Source organism: Vombatus ursinus, unplaced genomic scaffold, assembly GCF_900497805.2.
Source record: "Vombatus ursinus unplaced genomic scaffold, bare-nosed wombat genome assembly UNPS02014830.1, whole genome shotgun sequence".
NCBI classification, from domain to species: domain Eukaryota; kingdom Metazoa; phylum Chordata; class Mammalia; order Diprotodontia; family Vombatidae; genus Vombatus; species Vombatus ursinus.
In genome coordinates this window covers 42,995,137-43,011,186 of record NW_020954608.1, presented here as the reverse complement: position 1 = coordinate 43,011,186, position 16,050 = coordinate 42,995,137, and the positions used below count along the sequence as shown (strand labels likewise).

The 16,050-nt window shown below is 34.5% G+C and overlaps 1 protein-coding gene across 1 annotated transcript in view; it reads left to right on the top strand.

The window, feature by feature from the left end:
* ETNK1 (ethanolamine kinase 1) overlaps window positions 1-16,050 on the top strand; it is a 64,232-nt gene that overhangs the window by 31,468 nt on the left and 16,714 nt on the right. The window contains exons 3-5 of the mRNA XM_027838602.1: window positions 948-1,088; window positions 2,843-2,985; window position 16,050. The exon at window position 16,050 is cut by the window's right edge and continues 86 nt beyond it. Coding sequence (XP_027694403.1) covers window positions 948-1,088; window positions 2,843-2,985; window position 16,050 — 285 coding nt within the window. The remainder of the gene's footprint in view (window positions 1-947; window positions 1,089-2,842; window positions 2,986-16,049) is intronic.

The following is a 16,050-nucleotide window of genomic DNA, read 5'->3' as shown; positions in this document are numbered from 1 at the left end:
ATGGTTGAGGATGCAGTAGATGACCTTGGCATCTTCATTGTCTGACTAAGCTCTATGCATTCCACAGCACCTGCTTAAGCCACCTTCTTGGCTGCTAAAACAAATTTTTCTTATCTGCCCATTCTGCTCGGTGTAGACTTCATTTTCTTGGGGTAGACATCCCTCCTAACTCAACTGACCTGTTGGAGGCCTGTCAGTTAACCTGGGTTAGCCTGTCTGCCAAAACGGTTTTACTGGGATGTGGCTGCTGCACATAGGCTACAGCTTCTGGAAGCCAAAGGTAACAGTTGGGTAAAAGGTAGACACCAGAAGTGGATGAGCAGCCCTGAAAAGGGCTTAGCAAGCCCTCATACTGGAGGTGCTGCCCTCCATGAACACCTCATACACCCCTTAAGAATATATATAGCAAGTTAATGGCAGAGCAGAACTCAGACTTTGGTCTCCTGATTCTTACTGCAGTGTTCTTTTTCACTAATACCATGCTGCCTCCCTTACAACATCTGCCTTAGAGATAGCTAAAAAGGCTCATTTCTCCACCAGCCCTGGACTTTGTCTTTGGAGTCAGGCCTGATCTATGGGTCTATCTATTTGTCTGTGGGCTTTGTATCAAGACACTGTTTTGAGATTGCTGTACAGATTTTCATGAATAAAAATTCCTATTTACATAAATGCTTTAAATATTTTAAATTTTGACTTGTGATGAGATATGTCACTTATTTTTAACCAGCCGTACACCGTAACTACTGAGTACTTATAGGGCTTGAGCCCATAGGACATGTGGGTATGTGCAGATATTTAATAGGCATGTTGAAAAAGCATAAAAACAGTGGGTATTTTGATAACTGGTCTGTAAACAATTCAGGTTTATTAAGCTTATGTGTAATATGTAATATTTGTAATTATGTGTAATACTTATATGTAATTTATTTTGTTTTGTTTATAAACAGGTTAATTGCCCGTCACCTTGCTAAAATTCATGCTATACATGCACACAATGGCTGGATCCCCAAATCTAATCTGTGGCTAAAGATGGGGAAATATTTCTCTCTTATTCCCACAGAATTTGCTGATGAAGATATTAATAAAAGGTAAAAACTGGTGCACTTAAAAGTTTTAGAAATTATGCTTTGATTTTTGTGTTGACTTTCTGTAGCAGACAGAGTTTCAGAATTAAGCATTAGGTTTCCTACAGAGGAAATCTTTATAGGATTTTGCTTTTTCATTTAAGAAAAATCAGGGATAATTGCTGACAACTAGATGGTATTGAAGAGACCTAAATAATAAGAAGAGGTGGATAAGGGGGTAGTGATGAATGTGTTCTTGAGATTCCCATCAGTAGAGAAATCTGAAACCCATATCCTATTTATCATTCAGATCTTCCTCCGACATGTGCTGCACTATCATTTGCTTTGACTTAGGTTCCATGACCTAATTTAGAAATACTACAATGTACTAGAAGTAAAAGTGTCATGACCATATAATAATAATGAAATACCAGTATTTTATGAAAATTAAGATTTTTAATAATAGAGAGTTTTCCATATTGGTGTAATTACTGGGACTGTACCCAGTCACTGTGATACGTAAGTATTTCTTTAGTCTTCAGTTGAATTATGATTTTTAGAATTAAAATATTCTTCTCTAAAGCACATTTTCTACATATTTTTATTGTTTTTGTTGATCAAGTTTTAGAACATAGATTATAATATACAGATATTTTGATGACATAGACTCTTGAGTAATAGTAACATTAAATCAGAAGTTGATATTGAATTTAAATCTACAGGTGCATTTAGGGATTTATGTTTCAATACTTCAGAGTACCCTTTTTGGTCAATAGCAGCAAAGGCAAACAAGAAATAGATTTTCTCTTTCAGAATTATTAGAGTTGGGGCAGCTAGGTGGTGCAGTGGATAGAGCTCTGGCCTTGGAGTCAAATCCAACCTCAGATGTTTGACACTTACAAGCTGTGTGACCTTGGGTGAGTTACTTAACCCTGATTGCCTCACCAAAAAGGAAAAAAAGAAAAAGAACAAAATTATTAGAATTGAGTAGAGACATACTGTATATGCCAAATACAATATGAATATGAAACAAGCCAGGAGTTTTAAAATTCAGCAAATAATGAAATTAATTGTTGGCCCTAAATGAAGGACACTAAGCTTTGTAAAATCTATTTTTTAAAACATATTTTCTGTGCCACTTTATATATTTATTTATTTTAGAATCACTTTGATGAAGACCTTTATGATATTTTTCACATCTTCGGAAACCCTTGTTGTATGTGTGTGTGTGTGTGTGTGTGTGTTGGACAAGTCACTTAGCCTGCTTGAGCCTAAGTTTCCTCATCCCTTAAGGTCAATAACTTCAGAGACAAGCTATAAAATGGGGATAATAATAGCTGAATTCAGGACTTTCTTTACTGGGTTGTTAATAGGCTTAAATACGATATCATATAAAACACTTTACATTCCTCATATCTCTGTATGAGTATAAGCTATTATTAACCTTTTATCCATCTTCAGTTTTGTGTAATATCGGACAAAATGTGGCATAAGTCATAGGATTTAAGACTTTTTGTGTCATAGATATTTGCATCATTTAACACTCCATCCCATCTAGTATAATTTTGTAATTATGCTGTATTTCATACTGATTTCTACTGTTTTTCTTGTCCTTTGTACTTGTCTTAGGAGTAGCTAAGCTACTATTCAGTAGACTTTCATGTGTGCTTAGACGAAAAAATGCTAATTCAATAATAGATTTTTTGATTATTAAAAAATTAAATTTTTGAAAATGGGCAAAGAAGATAAAATATAAAATTATCTTTTAAACCTGGAAGGTTCCTAAAAGATGTGCCAAGTCCCCATGTTCTTCAGGAGGAGATGGCATGGATGAAGGAGATACTTTCAAACCTGGGCTCACCAGTTGTTCTTTGTCACAATGACCTGTTGTGTAAGAATATAATCTACAATGAGAAACAAGGTAGGTATCTGACCTAGCAGTAAGTAATATTACATACTTTATAATCTGACTTTTTGGCTTTCTGCCCATGCACATGATTTTAATTGAAATGCATGGATATAAAACACATGAAGTCTTATGTAAATGGAAATAGTTGAGGTTAGTTAGCATATTTCTCTCTCTATTTGTATATAATATGTTAATCAGGATTGAACTGAGTTATTAGTTTGCATCTTAGAAACTCAGATTTTTAAAATTTAAGAGATATTTAAATTTTTAGTATTGTAAATTTAATTGTAAAACTTGGTGGATGCATGGGTTAGAAGTATCCCTGATTGTAAAGAGGGTTCCCCCCCCCAGTGTAATGTTGCCTGGTATTAATTCATAGATTTGGGAAGAACAGCAGACTTAGGAGCAAATGTTTCTCTAGGTTTCCTGTTACCAGTTTTTTATTCTGATTTGTCAGATAATTTAATGCCAGAGAAGAGTTCTCAGTGATGAAAGTAATTTGCTAATGGTTCCTGCTCTTGATCATTTTATTTCTGTCTTCTGAAGTATATAGGCATATTCTCATTAAAGATGTTTGATAGTTTTTTTTTCCTTTGAGGTATTTGTGAGATAGACAATATACTTGGTAGGATATTTTGGTTGTTGCTTATACTTTGTATTTTAAAAACTAGTTTGAAGTTTGAATATAAAACTTCTATGACTTAGTTGTATTATATAGTTTGGACCAAGTGTTTTAAGGTTAGTATTGTAAAATAAAATGTCTTGGGCAAAAGAAACTCTTGTGATCATATTTTCATTATATTGTGTAATGATGCAGTTGGCTGCATTTTCAATTAAAAAAGAATGTCTTTGAAGATAGCTACTTTGCTTTTTAGTTGGCAATAATATTTTAGAAGAAAAAAATTTGTGGAAAATGCCAACCTAGAGAGCCCTCCTGGTAAGATATTCTTAATCATATATCGAAAAGCCACCAATTTAAAAACTATTTCTTTCCATCTCTTCCTTGTCATTTTAAAGTTGGGAATGTACTAATCCAAAGTTTAAAAGATGTTCAGTTAGATGACTTTAAGTAAATCAAAGGAACACTGTCAAGGTTAGTTGATGTCACATGGTTTTCAAAATAGTTGTTTAGCTCTTGCTTCCTTCTAAACATGAAGGAGAGGTTTTTTTTGGTTTTTTTTTTCCTGTGGGGAGGGAGGTATATATTTAGCTTTTAAAAATATGCTGGTAGCGGTTATAATAAACTAGTTTTATGTATTTATGGGAAAATAAAATTACAGGGTTACTTGGGGGATGTTCCTAACATATGAATATACATATACATGCATATGAAAACCTGACAGTGTTCTTTAAAATTGTTTTTTACTATGTATAATAGTTGTAATACACATATATTACACCTTATGCTAATGACCGGATCTCAATGCTGTTTGCAAATGAAAACATTGGTATGCAATGAAAGCAGTGTCTTATCTTTTAAATTTAGTGCAAGGCCTGTTAACCCATACTTTACATAGTAGAATTTACATTAAGGGGACTTCTTCTTACATTTGAAGTGGAAACTCAGCTTTATTTTTAACTACAAGTTAACTTAAAAAAGTGAGTATTTGTTTCTAAATAGAGGTTTATTTTAACCTTTCTATATTTTTATTTTCCAAGTTTCTTGTGCTGCATATTCTTTCCACAGAAGAAACTTTTTAAAAAATCAAGTATAACTGTGAACTAAAAAATCAGAATACTTTTTCTTATGTACTAAAATGTTGTTTTCCCTTCTTTTTAAACACCCTCTTATCCCCTATTTATTTGTCAAATAATACAAAAACACTCATATTTAAACAAAGTTTCCTTTAGGAGCCACTCTGAAGGTTTACTTAAAGCTTTGCCTTTAGGAAGGATTTCAGGATCAGTGGCATGAGAATACTCCCACAAGCAAAAGACTCTAGATTAATACTTTTGCTTACTTATTGTTTTATATAGCAGTAAAGCGTCCAGAATACAACTAGCAACAGAACTGTATTTAAACATTTTTTAATTCCCTTCCACCTCACTGCTTTACAAAAGCTGTCCCTTAAACTGTTCTCTTTTGTGGGTATCTTTATGTGTTGCATCTAAAGTTATGTCTGCTTTTTCCTTAACATAGTGTCACAGTATTCATGGAATTCTAAATACTAGGAATGACTGAGTACCTTATAGCATTCCTTTTTTTTGTTTTAAGGCAGTTGGGGTTAAGTGACTTGCCTAAGGTCACACAGCTAGTAAGTGTCAAGTGTTTAGTCTGAGGCCGGATTTGAACTCAGGTTCTCCTGACTTCAGAGCAGGTGCTCTGTCCACTGTGCCACCTAGCTGCCCCTACCTTATAGCATTCTTAATCTTTTGTTATCTGCTGTGTGATAAATTTATAGATTAAAATAAGAAAGTAGTAGTTAGGAGACCAGTGCAAGCAATTATTAAGCACTTAGTTTGTGCCAGGTATCATGTAAGACTCTAGGGATTAAAAAGGCAAAATTAGGAGCTTATTAAGAGGAAACAACATATACACAGATAAGTAAATACAAAATGTATGCAAAACAGTTACCAAGTAATTTTAATTGGTGTGCGTGGGGTAATAGTAAGGGGGGGGGGGAGTGGTAACAAGGGATGGGGGAGGAGAGAGGACAGAAAAGGTTTCCATTAGGAAATAGATCTTTAACTGAGCCTTGAATGGAATTCAGCTTTGGTGAAATGGGAAATCATTCCAGACATGAGGGATATCCTATGCAAAGGCATCCAAGACAAAAGATGGAATGTTGGATGTAGGATGTTGTCAGTAGGTTAGTGTGGTTGGAATAAAGAGTGCATATAGGGAAATAATGAAATATACATCGACAGAGATAGGTTGGAGGAAGATTAGGAAGGGCTTAGACAAATAAGAGCTTGGAGACACGGGCAGAAAAGGAAGCTCTCTTATTTTCTCAGTAAAAGAGAGGTCCTCAGCTCCAGGTTGGAGAAAAGAATTGTGTGAGATTTGGGGGAGGTTTTAAACAGCCACTGCAGTGAATGGGATAGAGAATCAATTAGAGAGAAATGAAAGGATTGCTTTGCTATAATGAAGGCCCAGGTGAGATTCAGTAACAAATTTTAGTGGACATACTCAGTTTGGTGGCATGGTTTCCTCTAGTTGTTTAGTAACATGTAAGGAGGAGCATCAGGTGTGGATTGTTTTGCAGGGCATTAGCAGTGATAGGTTGAGGAGTTAAAGGATTTGAGGATAGAGGACAGTATTGATTTGAACTGCTGAACTATTTCTTAAACTGTGGGGTTGTGACCTATAGTTTAAGAAGCTCTAAAGGGGTAGTGAGTGGAAAAAGTTTAAGAAGCCCTGAACTATAGGGTCAGGATTGGAAGGTGGGGAAAGAGAAGTTAGCAGGGGTAATGGCTTGAAAGAGTTGTGAGAAGAAGAGGGAATAGAGTCACAGTGAGGATTAAAAATAGGTTTAGGGCAGGGGTGGGGAACTTGAGGCCTCAAGGCCACATGTGGCCCTCTAGGGCCTCAAGTGTGGACCTTTGACTGAATCCAAAAGGATTTGTTCTTTGAAACTTGTACTCAGTCAAAAGGCTGCACGCAAGGACCTAGAAGGCCACATGTTCCCTGACCCTGGTTTAGGGAGTAGCAAGGCAGAGAAAGAGATGGAATAAAGTTATGATCTGACAACAGAATTAGAGACTACGGTTTTAGGAGTAGAACTTTTGTGGGTAGTGGTGAGATCAAGCAGCTTACTATCCTGAGGTGTGGCTGAGGTGGAGTGGAGGAGTATGAAGTCATGGGTATTGGTGAGATGGAGGAACTAATGATGTTTGGGAGAACATGAACATGCATGTTGAATTTTTCTAGTGTAAGAAAAGGAGGTGGGGATAAAGATGAAGACTGAGCCAGGTTTTTAATGCTTTTAGAAAGAAGGGAAGATGGCCTGGCATAGGTAGATAATTGCCACCAGGTAGACTTGGCTCTGCCCTCAAGTAGTAGGCTAGACTGGGGGTGTAGCTCTCAGGGTAAGTATGATAATAGTTTGCAGTTATATAAAGCTTTTAAGGTTTACAAAGCACTTTCCTCACAAGTAAGACTTTGCAGCACAGATCATATAATTATCGTTACCAGGTTACATTGGTGAACTGAGTGTAAGGACACTTTACTACAGTTACTTGGGGGAAAGCATCAGAGCCAGAACTCCAAGTCTTATGACTTTGAGTTCTGTGTTCTTTTTGGTAAATCACACTGTCTTGATCTCTCCTAGGCATGAAGATTGAGTTTAAATTAAAGTGGTTAAAATGGTATGATGAAAAGGAGAACCAATCAGTAAGTGCTTGGTGCTGGGGAATACAAAGACATAATGAATGAAGTAGTTCTTTTAAGGAACTTAACATTGTGTTAGAGGAGACAACATCTACCAATAGAAGTATAGGTACAAAATAATGACAAAGAAGTTTTGGGAGTGTGGGAGGCACTCACAGCTAGGGAGGGCAGGATCGGAAAAGGTGATCTTGGAGGGAGAATTATTTTAAGATTGTAGCTGTAGAATTGTAAAGGATCTTAGAGGTCCTTGGATCCTACCATTTATTTTATAGATGGGGAAACTAAGGTCCACAGAGGCCAAGTGACTTGTCTAATATCACATAGGCAAGTAAGTTAGGTTTCAAGCCCAAGTGCTCTAATATTAAATCCAGTGCCACACTGCCTCCCAAGCTTTTGTAGAACTTGGCAACTGTTTGGATTTGTGGTATGAGTTCTTAAGAGAAGAAATAATCAAAAAGTGACTTTGAAGCTTCTACTTTGGTTGATAGTGCTAACAATAGAGAAGTTGTGGTTTGGGGGAAAGAAGAGTTGAGTTTGAAGGAGTCAGTTGAAATAAATACAAGGTAGGAGTTCTAATTAGAGGTTGAGGAGTCCACTTGAACTGATTTTTTTAAAAAAAAAATTTTGAGTGGATGAAATTGAAGAGTTTATAGCTAGAGAAGGAAAGAGGGCCAATGACAGAATCTTAGGGGTACATTGACATTGAATCTATGTTGGGAAGATGAGAGCCTATAAAAGTATCAAGACAGGATAAAAAGTTAGGGGAAAACCTGGAGAGTATAGATTATTGGAAACTGAGAGTAAGAGACTCAGGATCAACACTGTCAGGTGCTTTAGAAGAGCTTAAAATGATGAGTAATGAAAAATGACCATTGGATTTGATGAAAGGGAGATCTTTTTTCCCTCCCTTGGAAAATGTATTTTCAGTAGACTGGTAATAAGAGATTTTAAGATTTAGGATTTGGTTGACTTGCCCCCAAAGACTTGAGCAAGTCATTAGTGATATTCTCTTCCTTGAAAAGGTAAGATAGGCACACTTGCCAAATAATAGTTAGAATTTGATAATGTATCCATCCTCAAAATTGTCAATTAATTATTATATTATTGTTATAAAATTAGTATTGTAATATTATAAAATTATCTGTTTATTATGATAAATTAAAGAATGATATAAATACAAAATAAATGAGAAATGCCATGTTGGTCTAGATATATTACCATTTCTGTTTCGTATAAGACCAAAGCAAGGCCTATAATTTAATTCAAGAAATATTTATTAAGTACCTACAGTGTACCAGACACTGTGCTAAGTGTAGGAGGTACAAAGATGAAAATGGAAATAGTTCCTGACCTTGCATTCTACTAGGGGAAACAGCATGGATACAGAAAGTAATTACAAAATACGTGTAAAGACAAAGTAGCTTCATAAATGAAGTCACTAACAATTAGGGGAATCAGAAAAGGTCTTGTGTAGAAGGAAATACTTAAACTGGGCCTTGAATGGATCTAGGGATTCCAAGAAGTGAGGAAGGAGAATATTGTATGCATGAGAGGACAATCACCTATGCAAAGGCTCCAGGGCAGACAGCAGAAGGTCATGTACAGGGAACAGCAAGAACATTTTGGTCAGAATATAGATTTTGTGATAGAGAAGTACTATGAAATTTGTCTTCAAGGATAGACACGAACCAATTTGGGAGATACTTGAAATACCAGTTTGTATTTTATTCTGAAGCTTCTTGAATAGGAAGTAACGTGGTTAGCTCTTGAGAGATAGTCAACATGGCATACACTGATAGCAAATTATTAGACTTGGAGTCAGAAAAGTCTAGATTCAAACCTTGTCTTGGCTACTCATCTGTATGATCCTGGTTCAAAGTATTTAGCTTCTTAACCTTAGTTTCCTATTCTGTAAAATAGAGATAACTCCACCACCCCTTCAGAGTGTCATGGGAGTGGGGGGACGGAGCCAAAATGGCAGAGTAAAAGCAGACTTGCTTGAGCTGCCCCCCAAACCCCTCCAAATACCTGTCAAAAATGACTCTAAACAAATTCCAGAGCAGCAGAACCCAGAGTGTTATGAAATTTAGATATACACATTTTTATGTGTATGTCTATGTGTGTGATAGCTTTTGCAAACATTAAAAGTCTGTATAAAAGGCCTTTTTAAATCAGTACTTTTTATTGTGTACTGATTTCATTTTTCCTTTTTCAGGAGATAATTACTTTAAGTGTTTAGATCACATTTGGAAGTAGCCTATATTTAGACCAATATAATCATTTTGTTTATTGACTTCCTGATTTATTCTGGGCCTAGTTTTCCAAGTACTGAGCCTTCTAGATTTATACTGTGCCACTCTAGAAAATATCCTTGATTCTCAATCTTTCCTTGCTTGCTGACAATAATACCAAATTGAATTTACATTGTTTGATTACAAAGTAGTTTAGCATTTTAACAACTCTGAGATGATAGTATAAGAGCATTCTCTTTGTTTTATAGGTGAATAATTGAGGATTAAAGTAAAAAAGTCTGCTCCTTACTGCCAGTGTTTCAAGTCACTTATTTTTGTTGGTCCTTAGTTTTCTCATCTGTAGAATGATAAGATGATTTCTAAGGTTCCCTCTGGCTCTGAATCTTTGCTTTTATGACTTTCTCAGGGTCACATAGCTAATAAATGAGGAAGATTGGGCTCAAACTCAGATTGTCTGACTGCCAGTCCAAAGTTTTTTCCACTAAAAACATGTTTCCCTTCTGGACAAGTCAGAAATTACTGATTAATTTTTTGGGATATTGCTCTTATTCCTCAATATTTTGTCAGAATGACCTGATGGCTTCTGATACAGTTAGTAGAAGATACGGAAACCTTGTATTTTTAAAAAATTTCACCTCAAATTTTACTTGTTGACAGACCATGTCTAGCTAATGATGAAGATCAGATCAAAGATCTTTAATTTCATTTCAGACCCACAAATATTTATGAAGCACTTGCTTTGCACAAGACACTTACTTGTGCTGGAGAAAAGTATAGGAAAACAAAAATTGCTAGGAAAAGAAAGATCATATTCACTTGTTTCTAGGTTTTAACAATGTATATAGAAAATGGAGATGACACTTGTTGAGTGACTCACTTTTCCGGGTTACAAGTCTAATTCTTAGCACTCTTACTTCTGTTGAAATTCTTATTCCTGTTTTCATTTGCCAAAACTTTTAAAAAAATATCTTAATGTAAAGAGCCATCTTTTGTAGAAACACAGCGATTTTATTTTTACTGAAGTTATTCTTTATTTTTAGTAACCTGCATTTCACAGTTGCTCTAAAGATAAGAATCCCAGTAAGATTCCAGAATACCTATTCAGCATTGAACAGAAACACGGTATCAGTCTTGTACTTCAAACCTCTGCAGACTGATCCATGTGAGAAATGAATCAAAACGGAGAAAGATACTATATCATTCTTGTACTTTAAAACTAATGAAATGAGTCCTAGAGTTATAAATGTGTCTCCCCAAAATATCCTATTTCTATACTTCACTAACAAGTCAGACTCATTATAGTTGAACATTAATTTCTAAATCTGATCTAATTTCTAAATTATTATATTCTGTAGTTTGAAATGTATAATTGCCAGCTTTTTTATTCTTTCATTTTTAGTTGATGAAGCAGTAGCCAGGAAACATATCCCTGTTGCACCTTTCCTGTTCAGAATTGTTTCCAAATATCTGTACTATAGGATATTGCCTTCATGTGCTTTATATGTAAGGAAATTGAAGTAATTACCTAACAAGGTACCATGATTTCTGTGTTTTTCTTTTCTCATTAATCTTTGTCTACCCTTCCTCCCCTTTCTTCTGCACATCCCTAAGCAGCTTAACACCTTTCCCTTTTTAAGACTGATTATCAGTCACAATTACAGAATTTTAGAGTTGGGAGAAAGCTCAGAAGGTATCTAGTCCAACCTCTCTTCATATCTTGAATCATGTCTACCACACTCTCCACAAGTTCCCATCTAGTCTTTTCTTGAAGATAACTTTTATAGAAAAATTATTTTTTAAAGTAATCATTCCATTTTTGTATTATAGCTGTTTGGAAGTTTTTACTTAGATTATGCTAAAATTTGCCTTCCTATAATATCTATTTATTTCTTCCCTATAGTTGAATGCCTTCACTTGACAACTCATTGGCATATTTGAACACTGCTTTCATATGTGCCCCACCACACTCCCAAGTTTTCTCCTTGCCAGATAAATCCTCAGTTCCTTCGGCAAGTCATACTACTTTGCTTATCTGTGTCTGTAAATGCTTCTAAGTTTTCCTTAAAATGTTTTACCTATAGATATAATACCTTATATGTTTTGTGGCCATGCAGTGAAACTACCATTTCTCTTGTATGGAACACTCAGCCTGAGATGACATTAGGTTATTTGTGTGACTCATTGAACTTACATTTCAATAGAACTCCTACTTCCTTTTAACACGAACTGCTTTGTAATTATATCCCCTTTCCCCATACTAGTGCAGTTTGATTTTTGAGCCTAAATTCTGGAGGCAAAGGCTGGGTGATCACTTTTCAGTTATGTTATAGACAAGCGTCTTTTTTCAGGTATGAGTTGGACTGAGTGTCCACTGAAGGCCCTTTTAAGGCCCATTGTTTTCACATAGCTGCTTCATTAAGTTCTATCTTGTTAGTTTTGAGTCTACAATTCCACTGAGTCTATCCTAACCCTTAAATGATTGTCAGTTCTGTGCTACCCTTGGTCCTTTACTGGCTTATTTTACCTGAAACCATGTCAAATAAACTACACATTCTTAGTAAATAAAAAGTTATATAGTTAATGGCTAAATTCTAATTTTATTAACTTTAAAATTCTTCTGTGTTTTAAAGTGAAGTAATATTTTTAGAACAAAGGTTATATAGTTAATGGCTAAATTCTGATTTTATTAGCTTTAAAATTCTTCTGTGTTTTACTGAGTTCAATTAATCGAGTTTTCCTAAGTTTTTAAAACAGGTTGTACAAAACATACAGTATATACAGTGTAATTAAAAACTAACATTAAGTATTAATAGTCCTTTGTTAGGCCCATTGGTATGGGAAAATCTCAAAATATTGGCCATTTTGTGTAAACTAATAATTATTAGCTCACTAACAAAATGATGTACAAATTCCAAAAGGATAGGTGTTTTCTACTGAAATTTTAGAAATATGAAGGATATCGAATTTTTAAAGAAGTAACACTCCAGTACGACTTGTTACATTGGGAATACATTTTCCAGTACAGTACTCTGATTTTCTGGCACATGAAACAAGGAAGTAGACTTCTTCAATCTTAATCTGTTGCAAAAGATTAAATTTAAAGTTGAGTTCCACTTGAGGTTGTGACAGTTTGAAAAAGAAGATAGTTAATGCGGACTTTTTTCTTTAAATTTTTTTTTCCTTTTAAGCTTTGTGTCTTGTAAAATGTGAGTTTGCCAAATTTTCTTCATCTGCTACAGATTAGGTATGCCATTGTTGCTGCCATGTGGCGGCGTACACCGTGCTTCTTAAACGCACTGACTGGAGATTTATCGCATCACTTGTTCACATGCACGGAGCCTGGTAACAGCCTCATCTGTATCTTGTTAGCTTCATTTTCTTATTTTTTATTGCATTAATTATAAACAACATAGCATTTAAAATAAAGGCTAATTTTAATGAATTAATGCCACTACAACAAGTCTGTGCTAAAACTTTCATATCAAAATAGATTTTAACTTTTATTTAAATTATCTGTTTTTATTAAGTTGTGTCCACTGTGGAAGCAGGGGTTGGTTTTTTTTTACCTGCCATTTTAAACTTTACATGCCAAATTTTGAGTACACGTATGAAATTGTTTTTGTTAGTTAATTCACTTGTGGCAAAATTAAACATCAGGACTGGGCTGTGTATTTTTATTGGCATGAAACAGTTAAATGAGCTCTAGAAGAGTCTGTGCTTTGAAAGCTAAAGCAATCAACAGCTGCATAAAAAATAACATTTATTTTACCTGTTGATTCAGTTTTGTGATAAAATAAGCCTTTACTTATCTGGGTTATGGAATGCTGGATTTAAAAGGTACTTTGATTTTGTTTAGTTCCTTCACTACAATCAGGTTTAATTTAAACCATAAATAGGCAGCTAAATCATGATCCTCCCCCTCCCCCCTGCCTTTTTTTGAAGATTGCTCACATTCATTTCTTCACTTTATTTATAAAGTATTATCCTCACAACAATTTTGTGAAGTAGGGAATAAATGTTCATATTTATGTCATTCTGGTGCAGTTGGAGAAGCACCAGATTTGGAGTCTAAAAAGACCTGAATTTGAATTCCAGTTCTGCCATTTACTGGCTATGTGGCTTTGGGCAGGTCACTTAATCTCTCTGAGTCTCATTTTCCTCATTTGTAAAATGGAATGATAATAGTGTAGTACCTATGTTACAGGGTTGTTGTTAGGATCAAATGACATGCAAACAGTAAAGTACTATTACTGTTATTAAGTAATATTCTCTACATCTTTATAGATGAGGAAATTTAGGCTCAAAGAAATTAAGTAATTTGTCTAAAGTCAAATAGATCTCTTAGGTTTCACAGGCAGGGCTTAAATACAACAGGTCTTTTAACTTCAAGTCCTGTGTTCTTTTCCCTATACTGTACTGACCTCATATTTTTAAGAAAAGAGATTTGTTAAACTTATTTTGCTTACCCATTCTCTTGTTTATCAGAAAAATTGCTGAAAATATTTGTAAAACTACACTTGCTTAGCATTACAACCTTTTCTGACATATTTAGCCTATTGAGTGAAGAATATAATGGGTAGTGAACAAATCTCAGTACATTATAGCAAAGTCACACAAAATTTTGAATTTTATACATTGAATCTAGGAAATATATATTTAATATGGATTGTGATAATGGATTTTCATAGTGTAGATTATTTTTCAGAGTTAGCATTGAATTTAGACTTCACTGTTGCTTAAATAAGGTCACAATTTCTGTATTAAATGCATTTGAATTAAATTTTTTTCTGCTTTTGTTTAAAGGACTGCCATCTGCCTTGAAACTTTTCGTCATACCATTTCAGCTTCTCTGGTTGGCTTTGATAAGAGAGGCTTCACAGCATTAAACACAAATCTCTAACAAGACAATACTGTTCAAGATTTGCTAAATCTATTGCTATTTGGAAAATGCCAGTGAATGGTTTGTGTCAGTGTAGCTTGACTGTTTTGATTAAATTGTCAAACTGTTGGCTGATTATTTTTGACCTGGCCTTAATTAAGTAGCCTTTTGTGGGCTCCCTAAAACTCTTTCAGTATTGAAAAATAAAATTTCTAATTAGGAGCTTAGTACCTTTGTGGGTTCTTATATGGAGAAGCATTAATTAAATATGTAGAACTAAATAATTATTTTGTACATAAATAGCTAACTTTTGTAAAGCTCTTGTACCACAAGTTTCAATTTTGGGGAAAATGGCACTGGATAATACATCTATATATAGACTCTTAAAACTTGTATTAACTATAAAAGCACTTCAACAAACATCATGTAGTTTTATTAGAAATGAATGATACCAGAGTCATTCATGTTAAAGTAGAAAATTGCTAAGTGATTCTTAGCTCCTTCTAGATCAAAATCTTAATAGAACAGACTTCTCAAAATACAAATATTTTCACATATTATCCTACTTAAACTATTATAAAGCTTTGTGACAACGTATTTTAGAAAGTTATTGTGCTGCAGTAGAAAGAGCACTGAATTTGGAGTCATAGAAACTTAGTTCCAACCATAGCTCTGCTTTGTACCATCTCTGTGACTCTGTGACCTTTTTGACCCTCAGTTTTCTTATATGTAAAATGAATGAAGGAGTTGGACTAGATGATCTTTAAGGTCTTACAGATCTAAATCTATGATGCTTTAATCCCTTAGATCTACTGGTTCAATCTGTTGTGGGGAGGACCTAGTTTAAAAATTATTGTTACATAGAAATCTATAATTGAAACCAGTAGAGAGGTAGTATGGCACAGGACATAAAATACTGAAGTTGAGGCAAGAAGACATGGGAATCAAATCCCACCTCTTATATTTAGAAGCTATGTGTAACCCATGGGCGGCCCATATAACCTTTGAGCCCCAAGAGACTTTCTGTGACCATAAGTAATATATTTGCTGTGATCTGCCGCAAGGTTTGCATAATAAGAGTTCCTATACCATTCACATCACAAGTCCTTAATGTATGGGCTGTAATCAGAGACAGAAGAGTTTTGGAATAATTAGAAAAATATTTTCCTTCAGAAATGACTCTTGAACTTTTTAGTATTAAATTTGCTCACTAAACTCATTTTTTAGTTGTTGGATTAAATTACATTTTAAAAACGTATAGGTCATTGATAGGTTTAAAGGATATAATTCCTAAATAACAGTATCCAAGGAATTAAACATTCTATCTAGAGCTGCTCTTTGAAAGTATCTGATGCCCTCATGTGGTGAAAAATAATTCTTATTTTTGTTTAAACCTAGAGAACCATTTCATTTATTCTGTTTATATTTGAATTTTTTTCCGACATAATTGAATGCTGATATTAACAAGTATACTGTTGACTAGAAAAGATAAATAATTTTAAAAAATTGCAGTGCCATAAAATTCACAGCCTTACCCTGGTATTGTCTCAGAGCTGCATGTAACTGAGCACAAACAATGAGACAGAAATATTGGAGGATGCTTAGGCACAAGTAGT